The sequence below is a fragment of the Plasmodium inui genome, assembly GCF_000524495.1.
Source record: "Plasmodium inui San Antonio 1 unplaced genomic scaffold supercont1.8, whole genome shotgun sequence".
Lineage (NCBI taxonomy): Eukaryota > Apicomplexa > Aconoidasida > Haemosporida > Plasmodiidae > Plasmodium > Plasmodium inui.
Genome location: NW_008481842.1, coordinates 165,127 through 184,801, shown reverse-complemented (window position 1 = coordinate 184,801; position 19,675 = coordinate 165,127). Strand labels below are relative to the sequence as shown.

Here is a 19,675-nt window from a genome sequence, read left to right as displayed (position 1 = left end):
ATTAATCTTTGTCATTCGTTGTTTTGTTTTTTCGATTTTTTCGAGTTTTTAATTTTTTTTTTTTTTTTCTTTTTTTGTCGCCTTCTTATTCCACTCCGTTGTCACTTCGTTCCAACTTGTCCGATTTGCCGTTTGTAAAAATGGGGAGTTAAGCTTTCGCCTCTGAAGCGGGTTTCTGCAAAAGGGTCTGTGAGATGCACGCAGTGGGGCTATCTAGTTTGGAAAGAAGAGAAGTGGCGATGAGGTGAGGTGGCCAACCCGCCTGCTCGCGGCACTTTGTACGCACAACTGCCTCTTCACCAAAGCAGCGCCGAAATGGGGGGCCATTTCGTCAGAAGAGGAATTCGCCCAAGTGCGCACCATCCTCTGCGGAGGAGCCACAAAACAGACCCATTTAAAAGGCCGTTGTTCTGGCTACCCGTATAGCACCTTTATCCTCTCAAAAAAAAAAAAAAAAAGAAAAAAAAGAAAGAGGTTACAACACTTTTTTTCCGGATTTTCCTAACCCCTTTTTTACTTTAAAAAAGGGAGTCATTAATCCTAGCGAAGAGGACGAAGCGGCGTTGTTACCATTCCGTTTTATCCATTTGAGGTTCACCTTAAATGTGCCGTTCTGCTTCCTCCCGTTTTGTATCTCCATTAAGGTGGATAAGTGTTAGTTAATTTTCTTTCCAAGTTATGCTCCCGCTGCAGTAGTGTGTAGGGTTGACGGTAGGGCCCCATGAGTGTATTTCATCCTGCTTGGCATCCAGGCAATCCCCCCCTCTCCTAAGGGAGCAGAAGGGGGCATCTCGTCAGTGTATCTGCGTGAACCTACGTAGGGGTAGATGCGGGGGGGTGGCCATCCCGCGGTTAGGCCACCCGCAGCGAGGCAGTCGGCAGCTACTCCCATCCAGTGAGACCCAATTTGCAAACCCACATTTTGCAAACAGGTGAGCAGGCACACAACAGAAGCGTCACCTATAACTGCTACGCGGCAGATTGGCGAACCATGAAACATTTAGCGATGACGCACGTGAACGCAGCGAACAAGTGGTCCGCGAGCAGGCTGATGGCAAAACAGGCAGCGGTGAGGAAGCGGATTCTGTTCGTGGCCATTTCGACGAACTACTGTAGCAGCATCTTCGATTTGATCGCAAAGAAGAAGGAGCAATCGGAGAAGAGGCCTAAAAAAGGGAGTTATTTCGAAGGAGAGAAAAAAAGGGCTTCTCTCCAAGAAGGGAAAGACGGGACAGACCCGACAGACGGGACAGACCCGACAGACGGGACAGACCCGACAGACGGGACAGACCGGACAGACGGGACAGACCGGACAGACGGGACAGACGGGACTTCTCTCCATGAAGGTAAAAACCGTGGGGATCATCCCCCCCAGCGTGATGATGGCATCAGAAGGAGGACATACACCGATGATGCGAAGAACTCACTTGTCAGTAGGGCGGAAAAAGGGGGGGAAAAAATTGTACAAGAGAATACAGCCCTGACAGGGGAAGAATCATCCTCAATATTGCATCTCCCAGTAGAGTCGAGAAACAGAACGTTAGACGAGTTCCCCAAATCGAAGGAGTCCGACCCCATGGCAGAAGAACAAATTTACAACAACAAGGTATACCTCCTCAAGTACATAAAGCAGTTGCAACCAAATGACGACATCGCCAAGTATAGGTTTGCAACAAAGTATGTGATGAAAAATATGAGTAGATTTTACGAAAATGAATTGTTGTTAATATTGAAAATCTTCGCCAAGAGAAAGTATAAAAACCTACCCCTCCTGCAATGTAGCAGTGAATACTTCTACTGGCTGTGCCGAATGAATAAAGGGTCCAAGAAGATCATCTCACATTACCTACATCTGTGTAACTTACTGAATTATGTCCCGACGAGGAAATACATAGAAACGTATCTAAGCTTGTTTAACTACTGCAAGGAGGAAGTTCGAGAGGGGGGGAGTTTCCTTTTCTTCAACCTCATCCAAGAGGAGATAAATGAACGTCACAAAGATTTGAAGCATATCATTTTGGTTCTCCACTTCTTACACAAAGGGAAGATAAAAAATGAGATATACGACACGTTACTACATATGTGTTGTTATTACGCTTGTCAGTTGCCCCTGAGAGATACTTTCCTCCTGTTAAGGGTTGTCCTAAATGAGGAAAGTCGGAGAAACAATTTGGACTACATAAGAGATCTGCACCGAAATGTAGAGAGGCATCTCGATTGGATAACTCAGGGAGAGTTTGCTACTTATGTGAACACCCTCCTTCACAATAATGTCCACTTGGAACCGGATTTTTTTCTATTCATTAGGAAGTTCATCGACAAGCATGGATCCGAATTGTCTCCAACTGGTGTGCTGTCCATTCTGAAACTGCTAAAGAGGCAAAAATTTAGAGAGACAGTTATTTTAAATAAAGTACTAAACGTGATTCGCAACAACTTCTACCATTACACTTATGCAGATGTGGTATATGTCGTTAAGATACTGACCCTTTTAAACCATTTCGATGAGCCTTTTTTTTGTTTCCTCTTTGAAAGGTTTTTGCCCCCTATGGGTATTCTCCCCAATGCGCCTTTCATCTCAATCTGGGGTGACAACCCGGGGGGGGGAGCATCCCCCACTTATAAAGCGATACACACAGATGAGGGGAGACGACGTTCCCGTTGGCAGCCCTACTGGGAAGAAGAGAAACGGGCGCATGTCGAGAGGGTGCATCAACAGGACCCCTACCTGGTAGGCCCCGTCAATTCTTCCGCCCCCGTACCACAAAGTGGCAAGAAGAATAAAACGGGGGGAGGAGGAGCCATCCACGAACTGTCCCACTTACCTCTACATTTGTACGAAGAGAGAATCAAAATGAAGGTAGAAGCTTGTAACATAATTAGAGAGAAAGAACCGGTAGGAAGAGAGAAACAGATGAGCCAAGTCTCCTTCGGTTTGAAGTACCTAGAAATGTATCTCAGCTTGTTTGTATACCTGGGGACATGTGGGCATAGGGCCTCCGACATGCTCCTCCGCTTATCCCAGATGATTCGCCTGTGTCTGCTCGCAGGGGGGGCACCCCTTCCCGACCAGGGTAGCGCCGCAACCACCCCTAGCGCCGATGCTACTCACCAGGCTAGCCGATTTGATAGAAGCCTGAGTAGGCGCGGCGAACCCCAATTTGTGTGCTTCCACGACGCCATTAAGAAAAGTAAAAAGGAGGCCAACTCTCCACTTGACCGAACAAGCGCCGTCAGACTCAGTGGAGGGACAAATTACTTTCCCCCAAAGGAGAAGTGCCACAAGAGCAGCAGTGCTAATGTGCGCCGCTCCAGTGAAGGGACGTCAGGTGGGTCCCAAGACACTTCTGCTAACACCCCTGTCGCCATTCCCATTGGGGGGACAAAATCTTGTCTGAGATTCCTCTACAAGCAGAGTGAAAAAATCAATTTTGAAAGTTTAAAAAAAAAAAAAAAAAAAAAATCAACTCTACTTGGTGAAGACGGAAACGGGGACAAGAGGGACATGTCCCATTTGAAGTATCTCAATGTGGACATGTTTCGGAGAGCCAAGATGGTGCACCTTTCTGGAGAAGTGAAGTGCGATACCCAGACGGGGGAAGGAGGTCCCTACCAGTCGACAGGACGAATGAAAAGAGACTCCGTCGTGTCGAAGCATTTCGGTGACGTTCATCCAGCTGCTATTCGTCTTCACAACCGAAGGCTTTTCCGGAGGCACTTCGACGGTAAGGAGCGAAGCGGCTGTGGGGTGGTCCCATTTGGCCCGCGCTCACGGTACGACGTGTCGCATGGTGCGTGTGTGTTCCCAGGATGATTCGCTCCGCTATTTTGTTCCATTATTTTTCTGCTATCTTTTGGTGTCATTCTTCTGTGCCATCGTTTGCTTTCCCCCCCTCCGCAGAGCTCCACCGAAGCGAACGGTACACCGAGAAGGCCTCGCCTAAGCCACGTGTTGAGGGCAGCCCGAAGAGCGGTCGGAAGAGTGGCCAAGATTTACGCCTCACAAGATACAAAGAAATAAGAAACTTGCGCAACGTGTGTTTGCGGAGGTATGCCCAGCTATTCAGAGGGGAGTCAAACAAGTCATTTGACACATTCGATGGAGTTAAAAGGGTTCGCAAAACGGGGGAAGCCTCAGAGGAAGATGCAACGGGTACATACGGATACCCATTCGATATGGTTTCCAATGGGAACGTAATCCATGTGGACGATTCGCTCTTTATCGATTTCACTCTCTGTGACAATAACAGGAAAGTAGCCCTGAGGAAACACAAGCACTTAGTGCGGAGGAGCAACCAGGTGACCCGGAAGGAGTACTCCAAGGGGGGTGAAACAAAGGAGGAGAAGAAGTCGCCAGAGAGCAGTCTCACTGGAGAGTTACTCAAGTGGCTGTACCGATATAAAAACTTCATGAAGCTCTTCCCGAATGGGAAGGAGACCGATATTCACCTCATCGATGGGGACATAAAGCAGTTGGGGGAGTGTGTACAGAAGTGGTACCAGCAGAGTGGAGCCAAGACGAGAAGCAATCCAGAGCAGCAGAGGGGAAAGGCAGAAGTCCGAATCAGTCTTAAGGACATTGCACTAATTACCGACTCGTGTAGTAATCTGTACCATTTTGATAAAGCCCTTATTGATGTGCTTCTCCTCCACGTATCGAAATGGTTTCGTTTCTTTTACACAGTGCAAAATCAGGATGAAGAAAAAAGATTGGTCTCCCAAGAATTGCACACATCTCCTACCTCAAGAGAGATCCACCTATGTATGTACCGGTTTACAAAAATCTGGAGCTTCTTAACCGTGTGTCTTCAAATCAATCGTGTCGTGAAGAACGTCCTCTCGTTGGACCATCGCCACGGAACAGTTACTAAGTTAGTGCAGCTGTATAGCAGTCCGTACTTCCTACTTAACCTGAATCGCCTCACATATGTGATGAACCAGATGGATGCTTTGTCCAAACAGATAGAGAAGCCCTCCTTAATAAAGAGATTCCTCCTACGTTACGTAGACATTTCACTACTTACTGACATCTTTTTCTCCTTTTGTAAGATGTTGTTCATTCTGGCTACCACCCGTTGTGCTGATCTGATGACGGAGCAGTTCGACTTGCAGCTCTTTCACCCCTTTACCTACTCAATGCTAACCCTCCAGAGGGACTACGCCCGTCAGTGGATTAAGCATGCGGATGGTTCCCCTTCCACATCGTTGGAAGGAGTCTCTCATCCAGGGAACATCGAAGATACGACGTTTTTACAGTGCATCAATTTTTACGTCATGCTCATTTGTTCCACGTATCCCGGGTGGCGGGAAAAAATCAGAGATGCTTCCCCGCGCGTGGGACGAAGCAGCGACGTTACAGATGAGGGAAGTAGTCAAAGTGAGGGAAGCTGCCATCCAACTGGGGTTGACTTTCTCCACGAAGGGGCCCATCGCCCTGACATGTGCGCCATTCTGGCCCAATCGCTTAGGTATATAAAATTGCTGAGCTGTGTGAGAGATTTTCCCCCCGAGTATAATGGCAAGAGGGAAGACCCCACGCGGATGCATGCGGGTACGCAAAGAAGCATGAACACACACAGGAATGTACGCACGAAGGGACGAAGAAACAAGCAGAGGCAACTCCTCCCCGCTCTGCAGTTTTACTACCTACTCAGAAGAATCGTTCGGAAGAGAAGTCCAATAAAGATAGAGGAAGAAACCTTCCACGATATTTTCCCCGCCTTTATCACTAAATGGTTGAACCAGGCGGGGATGAAAGAAGTACCCATCCGTGAGCTGTTCTCTGTTGAGCACCTGCATCGTCTGCCACTGGAAGGCACCCCGCCCGCGGACACCCCCCCGTCGAGCTCTCACGTCGATACAACGCTCTACTATTATTTCTTCAATTTTTTCTTTCTTTAAGAACTGTGTTTAGAGGAGGGGCATATTATCCCCTTTCTTTCGGGTGCCTTCTAATCTGTGTGATAAGTGACTCGCACTTAATTCGGCTGCGCTATGCGTGGTATATCCCTCTCCCTACCCCGCATTTGCCCCCCCCCCCAATGAAATGCTTCCTGTGCGACAGCGAGGTGCTCCCCACACTGAACACATTCATCGTGCTGGACATAGTCCTAGAGATGTTGAAAGGGAGTGGCCGTGGGGGGATAAAATCGAAAGGAGGAAAGAAGAAGAAAAAAAAGGCGCTCTACTTAACGAACAGAATTATGATGGAGAAGTTCCCCCCCAATTTTGACTTCATCTTGGGATTCATAAATGGGACGCTGCGTCAGCAGGGAGGGAAGCTCCATCAGGAAGCGGAGAATCTGCCACATGGGGCAGAGCTGTGCGACGTAGGGGAAGAGGCTGAACAACACGAACCAGATGAAGGGAGAAACTCCTTTCGGCACCCCACCCAGTGGAGCATCCACACAGTAAAAGACATTAAAAAGGGGACAGTCGACAGAGGGACTCATTTCGAGCTCCCCCCAATGAAGGAACCTCTCAGCTTGGACAAATTTAAGCGGCTTCTGAAAGGCATACACATAAAGTATATCGAAAAAGAGGAGCACCAGGGGGAGGAAGAGAAGCAGAACGGGCAGCAGAAGGAGAAGAGCCTCACCGAAGCACTATACAATCTGAATGAGCAGAAAGAATACAACCTGGTGATTGTCAACTTGGCCTTCCTTTTCGTCAAGGATAAAAAAAGAATAAATATATATGCTGAAAATGTCTCTATGCATTATATGGATGGGAAGACAAAGCATAGTTGCGCCGATAGCCTCAACAACACGAACGAGATCCTCTTCTCACCTCCGAATAGAAATCATTTTCCAAGTATGCTCATGGAGAAGGAGATATATGACGTGCCCTTCTTTAAAAACATCCTCAGTTTTCACTTCTGCTACTCCTTTTTGGTCAATTTTGACGAACACTTAAACCACGATCGGGTGGCTATTCCCATCGGCAATTCGATCGATTCGAAGGTGACGGGACCATATAAGGATGCGCAGCGTTCTCCAAATAGAGACTGCTCTTATGCTACAGGTAGGGGCGAACTCTCCAGAGGGAGAAGAAATACTTACCGCGCGCGTGGAAGGGCCCATCATCGGGATGCTGAACGAACGGACAGATTTCCCAAAAATGATCAGCGCACTATTGCAACGCGATTGAATCATAACTTCTTCGAAAGACATTCCGTGAGGAGGAAGCGAAAATTGGGGGAGATTGAACGGGGTGATTTGATCAGTGGGGGCTACTCCGGTGCGTCGCCTCGTGACAGGGAGAGAGGCACCCCTGAGGAGGGAAGCAGAGCTGATGTCGCTGCTCCGAGGGACGACTCAGACGGGGAACGGCACACCGGGGGGGAACACCGCGATCCACACCACCTGCGCAATTTATCCGATTTATCCGGCCTGTCCAACGACGATCCCCGCCGCGAAAATATCACGATGAGTGGCAGCGCATATGGAGAGGATTTCCTCACCCCGCGGAAGAGAAAGAAAAAAAAAGGAAACAAAAAACATCTGTACACCTTTGACGTACTCCCCAAATCGGATCAGTATAAAAGAATGTACCTCAATATGTTATCCCTCTACTGCGACTGCGTGTGTTTGATCTCCTGAATTTTTCGTTCGTTCGGCTGTGTTTCAAATTGCTGTGTGGGTCCCTCTTCCCCGGTGTCACACATACATAAGCATACCCATTTGTTCATAAGGGAGCATCCCGTGGAGGGAACACCTTCTTTTAGCTGTTCCTTTTCGCAGCCACTGAGAAGACCACCTGCGAAGGGGATGAATCATCCAACTTCTTCCCACCGGGGAGGAAGGTGATCCTATTTTTTTTTCTTCTTTGCTGCGTTTTTTCTCAATTTTCTGCGTCTCTTCTCTTCGTAGTCCTTTATCTTACTTCGAGCTATGTCTTGCAAAAATAGGACGTACTCACTGTGCTTCTTCAAATGCTCCCGTTCGTCAATCTCATTGCGCAGTTTTTCCTTTTCTTCTTCCTCCCGTTGTTTGTTCGTTTGATCGTACTTTGCCTGCACGGGTGATGGAAGAGGGTTACACCAAGTGGGGAGTGCCCCACAACGGGGGAATAATTTTTTTTTTTTTCTGTCTTTTTTGTGTCCGACATAGTATAAATGCTCCTCCGACCAGACCGTCTACACATGTGTACTTATGTGGGTAGGTCTACTGCACGGTGTTATAATGACCGCATGTTATGGGGTCACCCATCTGGCGCGATGCCGCGGACGTACAATTTGTTCCTGCTTCAACTGAATTTCCCTAAGGGAGTCCTTAAATTCATTTTTTATTTGCTCCAGCTTCTGCATCCTTTTTCGTCTCTCCTTTTTGTAATATTCGACGAGGTCGTCGTGGACGTTTTGCAGCTTCGAATGGGGGTAAGGGAGAAGGGGAGGACTGGGGTTAGGACCTCTACCGCGGTGGGTTCAGCCGCGATGGGCTCTACCGCAATCAGCTTCCCTGCAGTTTGCCTGCTCCATTTCGCCGCTCCCCCCCCCGCCTAGGGACGCACTTACGTTGTCGTTCCGTTTATTCAAGAAGCCTTTTATGTAATCGTTAATATTGGCATAGGATTTCAGATCCTTCTCCATCATGTCCTTGGCCTCCTTCGTCGAGTGATGTCTAAAATTCATATTCATCTCATAACTGGAGGAAGTCGCCTGGACATACTCCTTCTTGTACATATAGTACAGCATTGACTTTACGAAAAATATCTTTTTCCTTCTTTCTGTTTCTTCAATTTTTTCTTGAATCATTTTTTTTTTCTTATCCGTCGTTTCGATTTGCTCTTTTATTTGATCCTTTAGGATGTGCACGATTTGCTTTTTGTGGTACACGTTTTGCCTCAGCTGGGGGGGGAGGAAGGATTCCGGAAAGGGTAAGAAGTGGTAATGGGTAAGTGGTAATCGGTGCGGCAGCACACGGGTTCGGGGTGGTATGAACATGCCACCTCTCCTCAGAGCCGCTTCACTTCACGCATCCCTTACGCTCAGCAGGAGGTTCTGCTCCTCCTTGAAGGCGTCCAGCTCCTTCACAACGGAGGCAAAGTTCAACCTCCTCATATTGAGGAATATATTCAGCAACAGCGAGCCATCTTGGATTATTTTGTTTCGGTTGTCCTGTTTGTTGGGGGGACGGGGAACCAGTGGGTGCAGGTGTCAGACAGGGCAGAAGGGGAAATGATTCATCCCTTTTGGTTCCGCTTGTCTCACTTCTTTTTATTTTCCTGAGGCCTTCCCCTTCCCCCTAACCTTTAAGTTCCTGTCGGCGGGAGAATTCTGGCACAAAATTTCGTTGGTCTCACTGAGGGCGTCAAGGTACTCCTCGATTTTCCCCTTTATGACTTGGTAGTGGCTTTCATTTTCACATAACTCGATTCCTTCCTGTAGGGTGTTGAAGCTGCGGGGTGGGTAAGGCGTTCGTTCGATAGGCGGTTTGGTGGATTCGCTGATGGACGGTTTATCGCTTCGATCGCTCTGTCGTTTCGCGCCCCGTTTGCACTACTCTTCCCCCTCCCCCCCTAACATTTTCTTCCGGCTGTTCTCCGTGGACAGGTGGTGAATGTCGTTGGTGATATACACATGCAGAATGTTCGTCTTCTTTTGCAGCAGCTTTCTCAGCACATGCAGGATGAATTTTATTTTCCTTAATGCTTCCGCGCATAGGATATTCAGGATAATCCTGTTAATGTTGTTGACTTGGATCTGCGCGTTTTTCTTCACCTCCTGCTTTCCGCTCGCGTTGAGTTCCATGTTGGGGTGCGCGGCTGGATGATAAGCACAGATGAAGCGATGCCTAACTGCATATCAGGAGGTGGCTGCGTCCAGAGCACGGGGAGACCACACCCAGGCGTGCGCGCAGTGCTGGTCCTACGCATCCGCAATCCCCCGTGTGCACAACATGTTTCTGCATACATGCGAGCATACAACTGCAGTAGGGTAGTTTTTTCTTATCTATTTATTATTATTTATTTTCTAGTTTTTTCCTTTTTTATTTTATTTTCTTCTTATCTTAACTTTGCGCGTCTCAAAAAAATAACAGGACTGTGAAGCGGCAGCTGGCGAAGCGGAAGCTCAAATTCCAAATCAGCAGTGGGGGACCCCCAAATCGACATGTTCCCCCTCTGCATACGCGATAGCGGAGCAACTCGATACGGGGGAAGGAGAAAAAAAGAGCAAGGAATTGCTAACCGTTCAGGAACACTCACAATTGGTCATTTGTCAAACGATTTTTTTTTTTTTTTCTCTTTTTTGCGTAACGGAGAAGTGAGAAGCAACGAATGACACAGAGAGAGAAAAAAAGGAAAAAAAAAATATATATATATCGCTTCACTCCCGGCGAAGGAAAAAAACAGTCACTCTCCGCGAAGTGTCTTCAACTGAATTGGAAAAAAAAACAAAAAAGAAACAGAAAGGAAACAAACAAGTGGACGAACAAACAAACGAACGAACGAACAAAGAAATACAAACGCGAACGGAAAGATAAACATAAAAATGCCAGAGTGTACACAGCGAGAGGAAATCAAATCCACCATGCGTGCGTGCTCCATACGCAAGTAGCCATCACGCGTTCGCGTCTACACACGCGTCATTTTTAAGAAAGTCCAGGTTGAGGTAAGTCCTCCCCGTTTGATAGCGCGAATCATGTGTCTCGCCCCGTCTCGCCCCGTCTCGCCCCGTCTCGCCCCTTCTCCCCCCAGTGTGAATTACCCCCCACTGCGGCGCAGCAGCGATAGCGGTGGGGAGGACGCGTTGCTTTACCTGTTATCTGTAAGGGGTCCCTCGTGAGGAGCCATTCGTGGGCAGCTGTCCGGTGTGTCCATCCACATGCCTGCAACCTTGTGCGAAGCGAGTGTGCCACAACCACCCCAGAGCGAAGACAAACCGAAAGGATGCACTGAAAAATGATAAAATTCGCAGTGGGAATCATATGCTACTACATTGTGTACTGCTCATATCATGTTTATCAAAATGTAAGGACCCCCGTGTATGAACACACAAGAGATGGGAAAAAAGAGGAAAAGGAGCAGAAAGAACCTCACGTTGGTGAGAAATATATTCATAGGGCATTCACAAACTTTTTCAAACAAGAAGACAAAGTGGATTATCACCTGTACATGTCATGTGAAGAAGATATTGACCTGAACAGATACGTAAATGAGAAAGAGAACTATTTGAAGAAAAAAAAAGATTTTATTAACGTGTATAATTTTAACAACGTCTCGTATGACTGGAGTTATGGTCATCCTCCAGGCGGAGGAACCAAGTGGTGGAACCTCCTCGCGCCGAGGAAATATCCTTCCGTTGAGCTTACCATCCCGAAGAAGCTCATAAAGAAGAGGAAAGAGATTTACCTGCACATACTTACCTACGTGAATGGAGAACTCTACCGACATGGCTTCGTCACCAGTGCACTCACGAGGGAGGGAGGCGGGGGGAAGAAGTGGACTCGCAAGGAGAAATACCTCTGGAAGGGCTTCCTAGACGAGGAGGAGGAGGAAGAGGAAGAAGAAGAGGAAGAAAACGACGACGAGGAGGAAGAAGAAAATGATGAGGTACGGGAGGTGTACAACGGTCAGTACAAGGGGGAGCACGGCAAGAAGCATGCCAAGAAGCATGCCAAGAAGCACGCCGACAACGCAGACGGAGAAGACGAGGCTGAGGAGGAAGACGACGACAACGAGGACAAGGTCGAAGAAGAAAATGAGCAGGAGACCCACACAGGTGACGCGTCAGAACGTGGGAAAAGTAAAAGCGCCAGAAGAGAGCCTCCCCAAGATGTAAAAAAAAAAAACAAAAAAATGAGGCCAAAAAGAAGACATGTGAAAAAAAAAACAAAACTGAAAAAATTTTACATTCCTAAGAAGGTAAAATTTGGCCCTGTCATCGAGCATAATGATATCAACGTAAATAAAATTGGATTTTTCTCGAACATATTTCTGGACAAACAAAATAGTATGTACCTCCTTCCAACCTACTACAATGATCACCTGACTCCGGAAGATGAATATGAGCTGCTTCAAATCGGAGGGAAGGCAAAGAAGGAAAACCTCGGACGAAGGAGAAAAAAAAAACACACACAAGAAGATAATGTGACACACTCGAATGACAACCATACGCAGCGTGAAAATACTATTGAAATTGAATACTCTCCAATGAGCCTCCCCCAGTTCAATCTCTACAACATCGTCATCTTTAATGTGAATTACGCGAAAGAGAAATATAAATTTGCGTCACACGATTTGGATAACTTGGTCATACACTTTTGTGGGAATATCCATCTGTGCCTCATCATATGTATTCTTTGTTTCATCCTTCTGCTAATCGATCTGGTGTCTCTCGTGTTTGACTTGACTAACTGGAACGGGGTGAATCACTTATATTCCTTCCCATCAGGCACCGTTCATTTTAAGTTACTCTTCACCTCGTTCATATTTCTTTATTTGAAGAATAGAAGTGACTGCAAAATATTGATGCTCTTTTGCGTGGCCAAGATGGCTGTCTGTCTTTGGAAGCTGCTGGATCGTTATGACATTGAATTTATGCAGGTCTATCCGTACGTGTGCATTACGAGAAACACGGAGGATATCGAGGGTAGCGGCGGGGGAGGCGGCACTGGCAGCCCAAGCATCGCCAACGGCGGGGGGATGCACAAGAAGCAGTCGCGGACCAAGGTGGAGGAAATCGAAAAATATATCAAAATGAAGATGCCAAACGTCATGATCTGCACCGTAGTATCCATGTGTGCATACAATTTTATGTACACTCCGTATGATTCCGTGTACGCCTTCATCATTCACTCGGCTGCTCTCTCTTCCTATTTGTTTAACTTTCTCTTCATATGTCCCCAGATTTTGCGAAATTATTACACCAAGACGGTGGAGCGCGTTCCGCTGTTTTTTTTCTTCTTTCTTCTCCCATATGTGCTCGTGGATGACCTGTTTGCGCTCGTGCTGCGCATTCCCCTTATGCACAAGTGGAACGCCCTGGGCAACGACATTGTGTTTTTTATTTTTTTGGTGCAGTACTGCGTATATAAGAAGGGGGGCTCCCGGGTGGGTCCCACCGATGTAGCCGCCGCGCCCCAGGGCGCCCAGGCTCAGCGCGAGTCCAAAAAGAGGAAGTGATGCGAGGAAGTGATGCGAGGAAGTGGGCGAAGCAGCGGGGGAGGAAACAAGCAACGAAATGGGCAGAGCAGCGAGGGAGGAGACAACCAACGAAATGGGCAAAGCAGCCGACGAGTTAGACATATCTGGGACATACAGCAACTGGGGGGGAAGGGAGAGTTTCCCCGGGGAGTCCATAAAACAGGGGAGCAAAGTTGCAATGCAACAGCTAACCCCTCTACGTGACAACTTCCCCCCAATGGGGACATGGTGTGCGCGCCCATCTGCACATTCTCCCATGACAGCTTCCATTTGGACTTAAATTTTTTCGTCATAAGTATGCGTCCCTGTATTCAACCCCCCCTTTCACACATCTCTTTCTTTTTGTTTTATTTTGTTTATTTTATTTGTTCTGTTTTACTCTTCCGTTCTTTTTTTGATTTCTCCCCCTTTTGTTTTGTCCATTTTGGAAATTTCTCCAAGTGCGCGCAGAATTCTCATTCAACTGTGTTCCCCCCATTTGGGCCTCTGCTTTAGCCCAATTTTGCCCTAATGTTGACCTCTGTCTGTCCCAATTTCCCCCCTACTTTGGGCTTTTTTTTGTCCCTGTCTTGTGCGTGCTACTTGTGTGATTTCCTCTACATGTGCACGCCATTTGTTTGTCTTTTCTGAAGAAACCTTAAGTAGCATTTTCGAATTTACGAAAAAGGAAAAAAAAAAACGAAAAAAAAGGAAAGATAAACTTTTTAAATTTAAAGAATACCACTTGTTGTCCTCCCCTTAAGGGGCCCTCCTCCTTACGCGATGAATTTTGGTAATTTCTTCCGAATGACTGTTTTATCAGTGCAGCTACTTTCTTTTTTCGCTACTGAATCGTAGTAGGGGTCTATAGCCCATGTGGGAAATTGTACACCCTTAGTGAACTACCTTCTACATGTGGGCAAGCCACATCGCAACTGGTCCGTGACTTTCATTTGGGTGCCTTGGGCGGGCATGCAAAGGGAAACGGGGAGGGTAAAGCGGAAAAATTCGCTATAGTACGGGTTGGCCCTGGCGTCACGGGGAAATATGGCACGTATCGTAGCGGTGACTGCCTTTTCATTGGGCATTCCCACGAAGCGATGTACCAGCTGGATGGTCTCGTCCCTCTCAACATTCACATAGGAGTAGTATATGCGGGACGAGTGAGGAGATCCATTTATTTTTCTCTCATGAGGTGCATTCAGGGGGGTATAACCTGAAAATGTACCACTTATTGGGCGTATAAATTTAAACGAGGTGATTACCCCACGCGAGACTCTCAGAGGAAGAGAAATTCGCCTCTCCTTTGTTAAAAAAATAGAAAAAAAGCAAGAAGGTAAAAATAGAGGAGGGGAAATTCCTGCTGAACTGACACAGTCGTTATGCTATTCTGATTGGCCCATTTGCGGCGTCCCTATTTGATGCTTCCCCATTTGCCGTTTCCCCCTTCCGAACAGAGAAAGACGAAATGACTGATAACTGCCTATATGTTTACAATTTAACAAAAAACGTAAGAGCAGATCACCTGAAGGAAATTTTCCTGAATTTTGGGAACTTAAAGGACATCCACATTTCGCTCGATGAGGAAAATGTAAGTGGGAGCAACGGGGGGGGGAATTTCCTGTGCGCCAGAATAAAATTTGAAAACGAAATGGATGCGACGATCGCAAAGGAATATATGAATGGTGGACAGATTGATGGGAAGACTGTTTCGATAAAATATGAACATAAGGGGAAGAGCAAGGGGAAGCATAAACATACAAGTACAAAGCACAGTGTTAAGAGGGAGCATAAGGAGAGGGCTGGCGGTGACAAAAGGAGACGCCTCAGAGATGGCCGGAGGTCCAGCTCGTCCCCTTCGCGCGCATCAGAGCATTCCAGCAGGAGGTCCTCCAGTTCACAGGCGCGGCGGAAGAAGAAGAGTACCCGCAGAAGGTGACAAAAGAAGTAACGACAGAAGTTGCACATGAACGTGACGGACGAACGTGTGACTATACAAATGATTATACGAAGCCCCGTTTAAAACATTTCCCATGGAGCAACTCCCACCTGTTGAAGCCTCCCACGCGGTATGTCACCGAGCTGTTTACGAAAGTGAAGAAAAGAAGACGTCATTTGTAGACACACCCGTTTTGTTAGATGGAGAAGCTCGGGGGGGCATTCACAAAGTGTAGACATATTCACAAAGTGTAGAGATATTCACAAAGCGTAGACATATTCACAAAGCGTAGACATATTCACAAAGCGTAGACATATTCACAAAGCGTAGAAGGGACGTATCAAAGAATTATCCAAGGCAGGACGGACCCCCCCAGGACAGCAATTTTACGGCCACATGTGGACATTTCTTGAATATAAAAAAAAAACAAAAAAAGGTTTAACTTTGGACAGCGTTTATCCGAGTAAACCCTCCGAGTAGCACATTAAGCGCAGTTTTGTTTTTGCAAAATGGGGATTTTCCTCCCGTAGTGGGGCAACCCATGGCGCAGTCGGCCAAAAGTAACAAACACAAAAAAAAGAATGCACAGTTCAGAAAAAAAAAAAAATATGAACAGTTCAGGAAAAAAATATGAACTGTTCAGACAAAACATGTGAACTGTTCAGACAAAACATGCGAAACGTTCAGAAAAAATACTGGCGCCTGCGCGAGAGGGACGCATACCGACCGCTGTCCGATGCCGCTCCACAGTGCGCACTGAAAGGGATACATTAAAAAAACGCGTCTTCCCTTTTTTTGGTTCACTTAACTTATTTCTCCCCCATCTTTCTTTCCCTTTTTTACGTTATAAGAATGTCAACCGTGTACGGTGTGTCGCCGACGCGGTATTCATTTAGTAGCCTCTTATCATTTTTGACAACTCCTTTAAGGACTTTTAAAATTTGTAGCTGCATAGGGAAGGAGTGGAAATATTGTGCAAAGGTGAGAAGGTGTGCTAAATTGGGCAGACGTGTGCACAAGTGCAGCGAAGCGCTTAACGTAGTGCACACTCTGTCGCTGCCTCACAAATAGCGAGCCAAACAAACGAACACACACAGGGGGATTCGCCCCCCGTGAGATTATCTCACCTGAAATGTGCACGAGGATTGGGGGTACTTGTCCAAGTTCATCGGCGACAAGCTCGTGAAGTAATCCGCCCGTTTCAAATCGGTGAGGGATAGCGAATTGAAAAGCAAATTTGCTCCGCGCACAAAGTGAGACACATACAGGAGGGAAAACTGCAGCATGCCAAGGTAGTTATTGTCTGTACGGTCAGGTAAATTTTTAAAAACAATTCTGAATGCGAGTATCAACATGTCCACTACCCTATCGTGGCAGTCGTCAAACACTTCCCCGTTTTGCAATTCAAAGTGGTACATAAATTTGATCAATTCTGTTAGGAGCTCGAAGCTGGTGCTCGTCTTAACGTTTCCGCTGAAAGGGAGATTTGACATGCACGTGTGGAGGGTAGACAGATGGCCACTTCCCAGCAAAGGGGCTACCACTTTGAACGCCTTGATCAAGTGTATAAGGTCGTGTATGCTCATCACCTTGCAGTGCGCGTCTGCGTACTTGGTTACATTTTTCAGCAGTTTTTTTTTCTCCATTTGGATTTCTCTCCACGGGGAGTTCATCACCTCTCGCGAGAACGGAAGTGAATTGGTCCCAGTAACAGCCCCGTTAACTCGGCCGCTAACTCCGCCGCTAACTCGGCCGCTCCCCAACAGCCGCTCATAGTTGGCTAAAAACTCCGCGGTGAGGTAGGCATTAAAAGGGGTGTAAAATCCAAATGGAAATTCAACCTCTAAGGGAACCCTCTGGAGAAAAATCTCCAAATCGACATACTGACAAAGGAATAGTAGGCAGTAATTGTACTTCACATAATTCACAAAGAAATCATAATGAGTGCGGATGTTGTCCCCCTCTGGCTGCCTTCTCACTCCACTCTGCATTAACAGCCGATCGCTCAACTTGCTGAATAACTCGGGGAAGGAAAAATTCGAAAACGGTGGCAAACCGATTGTCCTGTTATCCTTTACAAACTTGGTAAGCGCGTAAAGACAGTTTAGCACAAAGAAGGTTCTATACTTTTCGAAGTGTCGATTTATTAACTGAAAGAGTGTGTCCATCCTGTCGAAGTTAGGTGTGATTTGCCCGTTTGGGGGCAGTTCGTCGTTGCTGGTTTTTGCCGCTTCTTCTGCCCCTCTAAGCGATTCCGCCTCTTCCACCGCTTCTGCTCCTCTAACCGATTCCGCTTCTCCCACTGCTTCTGACACTATAACCGATTCCGCTCTCCTGACCGCTCTCACCTCCAACAGGTGGTAGTTAAATTTGCTCAGAACAACGTAGGGCACAAGCGCAACGGCGCGGCCGTATGTCACGTGATTCATTACAAATCGGTTCACCACGAGGTACGTATTCCGGTTGAAGTTTAAGAAGGACAAATAGTAGAAGCACATGATGCATGCTTCCATCCTTTCCTGATTCCACCAGTTAGGTGATTCGTTCAGGACCGTTGTCAAGAGTACACTCTGCAGGGGCTCGAAAATGGAGCAACTCCTACCGCCACACAAGAGAGAGAATAAGTCCAATTTTCTCTTCTCCAGAATTAACTTTAAGATCATTTGCAACTCATTTATTTTAATCCTCTTCCCATTATATATTAGAAAGTTTTGAAAAAGGGGAAGTATGTTTCTATCTAGGAATGTGTTTTGGAAAACATTTGAGAGTCCCTTGAGTAGAGTACAGAAATCGAGGGTGTTCATTTTTACCTTTTTTTTGTAACTCGCTTGGGCGTAAAGAAGGAGGCTTTCCTTCAGCAGGTGTACTGACGGTTCGTACAGTTCAGCTAGGGGAGGCGTCTCCTCAACCGGGGCGTCTTCAGAAAGGTCCTTTACAGGGGGGTTGGCCGCAGCTACAGCGCCTTCTTCCCCCGTGGGTCCCTCCATCCGCCGCGCTGCACCTGCCCCTTCGTCGTAAAAACTTCCACCCTGCTGTGAAAATGCGGTGTGTCGCACCGGTTGCAAGGTACCCCCCGTGCTGCCCCTCTTCCCCTGGGAGACCCCCATCAGGGCGTCATAAAATTGCAGCACCATGCCGATCTCCTGCAGGGTAAAATGTGTCCTCAATTGTGGGGGCCCCCCCTGGGCAGCCTCCCCCACGAGGTTGCCATGGAGACGATCCATACCATCGGGACCATCCAGGCCACTCAAACCATTCGTAACGTCCCCCGTCGGAATTTCTACACCTTTGGGGATTCTCAGAGTGGGATTCTCCGCCCACATCGCCTGCAACTTGGTCCCCGCGGCAGCCTCCCTGAAGGCCGCACCCAAGTTGAGCACAGTGGAGAAAAAGACCCCTTCGGATATTTCCCCCAATTTGACCATTTTTCGTAAATTAAATAGGAAGAGCGCAAGTACCTTCCCGTGGAACCTCTGCTCGAAATTCACTCGTCTTAGGAGAGCCTCGTAAAGTTGGACCCTCTGATCTTTGGTTAAATTCATCTGGTAGAAGAAAGCCGTTCTGTCCATGCTCCTGAGGGTGTTGATAATTAGGACGAGTTCTTCGTTTTTTACTCTTCGTGCGTTAAGGTATAGATGGAGCAGTGCGTGCACGTTTTGTTCGTTCATGTGGGTCACTCCATCTGAGGGGTACGCGCTGTCGTGAGTGGCAGTGTCGTGAGTGGCAATGTCGTGAGTAGAAGTTTGTCTGCTGCTTTGTTTGCTTCTTTCTGTGCCCCATTTTGTGGGCGACAGGTCCCCCCGGAGCAGCCCCTCGCTTTGAATGCTCAGAAGAGAAACTACCAAATTATACACGTCAAACGGACTAGCCGTTGCGTCACCTTTGCTTCGTACGAGCGAACCCAGCAAGGAGAGGAGGTCTCCATTTTTAACCCTCTCCCTCAGGACAAACTTAGCGATTAAGCAAACGCCGTACAGGTCGACAAACTCGTCATTCTTAATCTTCTTTATGAGCGAATTGGTGATGACGAAATTGAAACTTCTATCCCCTTTCACCTTCAAATTTAGAAAATAGTTTACGTACCCACATAGTCTGATTAGGGAGAAGCTGTCTACATTATGTTTGACATAGGAACGTATCAGTTGCAGGACATTCCCATTAGGATAACTGTGTCGACTGTAGTGCTGAAGTAGTTGAGTTATCTTATTTGCAATTAGGCGATCTTGGTTTGGCATCAGCCGGTCTCCTTCTGGCTTCAGCCGCTCTTCGTATGGCATCAGCCGCTCTCCGTTTGGCATCCTGTTTCGTATACAATTTATCACGTCCTGTTCATGCTCCGCGAGGGAACCCCTTGTGATGGCTTTTTTTCCCCCTTCCCAGGGCTTCCCCTTTTGTGCATTTTCCCCACGCGGGAGGTGCGAGCGGCATGATGAGAAAGCAGTGGGGGCGGGCAGCACATTGGGGGCGGGCAGCACATTGGGGGCTATTCTCCTCAGTATCGGTTTCATGAAAGGGCCTTACGTGGGGGTAGGCCGCCTTAGAAGCTGTTAGTCCACCTTACGAGACGTTGCAGGATGTGGCGAAGCACCCCTTTAGCTGGCATCTCTGCAT

General features: G+C 47.4%; 6 protein-coding genes across 6 annotated transcripts; 4 read left to right on the top strand and 2 right to left on the bottom strand.

Moving 5' to 3' along the window:
* Window positions 1-991: 991 nt before the first annotated feature.
* C922_02311 (hypothetical protein) lies at window positions 992-5,901 on the top strand (the record flags this gene model as incomplete). The annotated part of the gene is made up of 2 exons (XM_008817910.1): window positions 992-3,725; window positions 3,902-5,901. The coding sequence occupies 2 exons, from the start codon at window positions 992-994 to the stop codon at window positions 5,899-5,901; spliced, it is 4,734 nt and encodes a 1,577-aa protein (XP_008816132.1).
* Window positions 5,902-6,041: 140 nt separating this feature from the next.
* C922_02310 (hypothetical protein) lies at window positions 6,042-7,601 on the top strand (the record flags this gene model as incomplete). Its single annotated transcript, XM_008817909.1, has 1 exon — window positions 6,042-7,601. The coding sequence occupies one exon, from the start codon at window positions 6,042-6,044 to the stop codon at window positions 7,599-7,601; it is 1,560 nt and encodes a 519-aa protein (XP_008816131.1).
* A 209-nt stretch (window positions 7,602-7,810) lies between these two features.
* C922_02309 (hypothetical protein) lies at window positions 7,811-9,751 on the bottom strand (the record flags this gene model as incomplete). Its single annotated transcript, XM_008817908.1, has 6 exons — window positions 7,811-8,014; window positions 8,234-8,365; window positions 8,516-8,848; window positions 8,987-9,118; window positions 9,251-9,398; window positions 9,525-9,751. The coding sequence occupies 6 exons, from the start codon at window positions 9,749-9,751 to the stop codon at window positions 7,811-7,813; spliced, it is 1,176 nt and encodes a 391-aa protein (XP_008816130.1).
* A 1,151-nt stretch (window positions 9,752-10,902) lies between these two features.
* On the top strand, window positions 10,903-13,125 carry C922_02308 (hypothetical protein; the record flags this gene model as incomplete). The annotated part of the gene is made up of 1 exon (XM_008817907.1): window positions 10,903-13,125. One exon carries the CDS (start codon window positions 10,903-10,905, stop codon window positions 13,123-13,125), a length of 2,223 nt encoding a protein of 740 aa, XP_008816129.1.
* A 1,468-nt stretch (window positions 13,126-14,593) lies between these two features.
* Window positions 14,594-15,064, top strand: C922_02307 (hypothetical protein; the record flags this gene model as incomplete). The annotated part of the gene is made up of 1 exon (XM_008817906.1): window positions 14,594-15,064. One exon carries the CDS (start codon window positions 14,594-14,596, stop codon window positions 15,062-15,064), a length of 471 nt encoding a protein of 156 aa, XP_008816128.1.
* An 839-nt stretch (window positions 15,065-15,903) lies between these two features.
* On the bottom strand, window positions 15,904-19,362 carry C922_02306 (hypothetical protein; the record flags this gene model as incomplete). Its single annotated transcript, XM_008817905.1, has 2 exons — window positions 15,904-16,011; window positions 16,192-19,362. 2 exons carry the CDS (start codon window positions 19,360-19,362, stop codon window positions 15,904-15,906), a joined length of 3,279 nt encoding a protein of 1,092 aa, XP_008816127.1.
* Window positions 19,363-19,675: the final 313 nt, after the last annotated feature.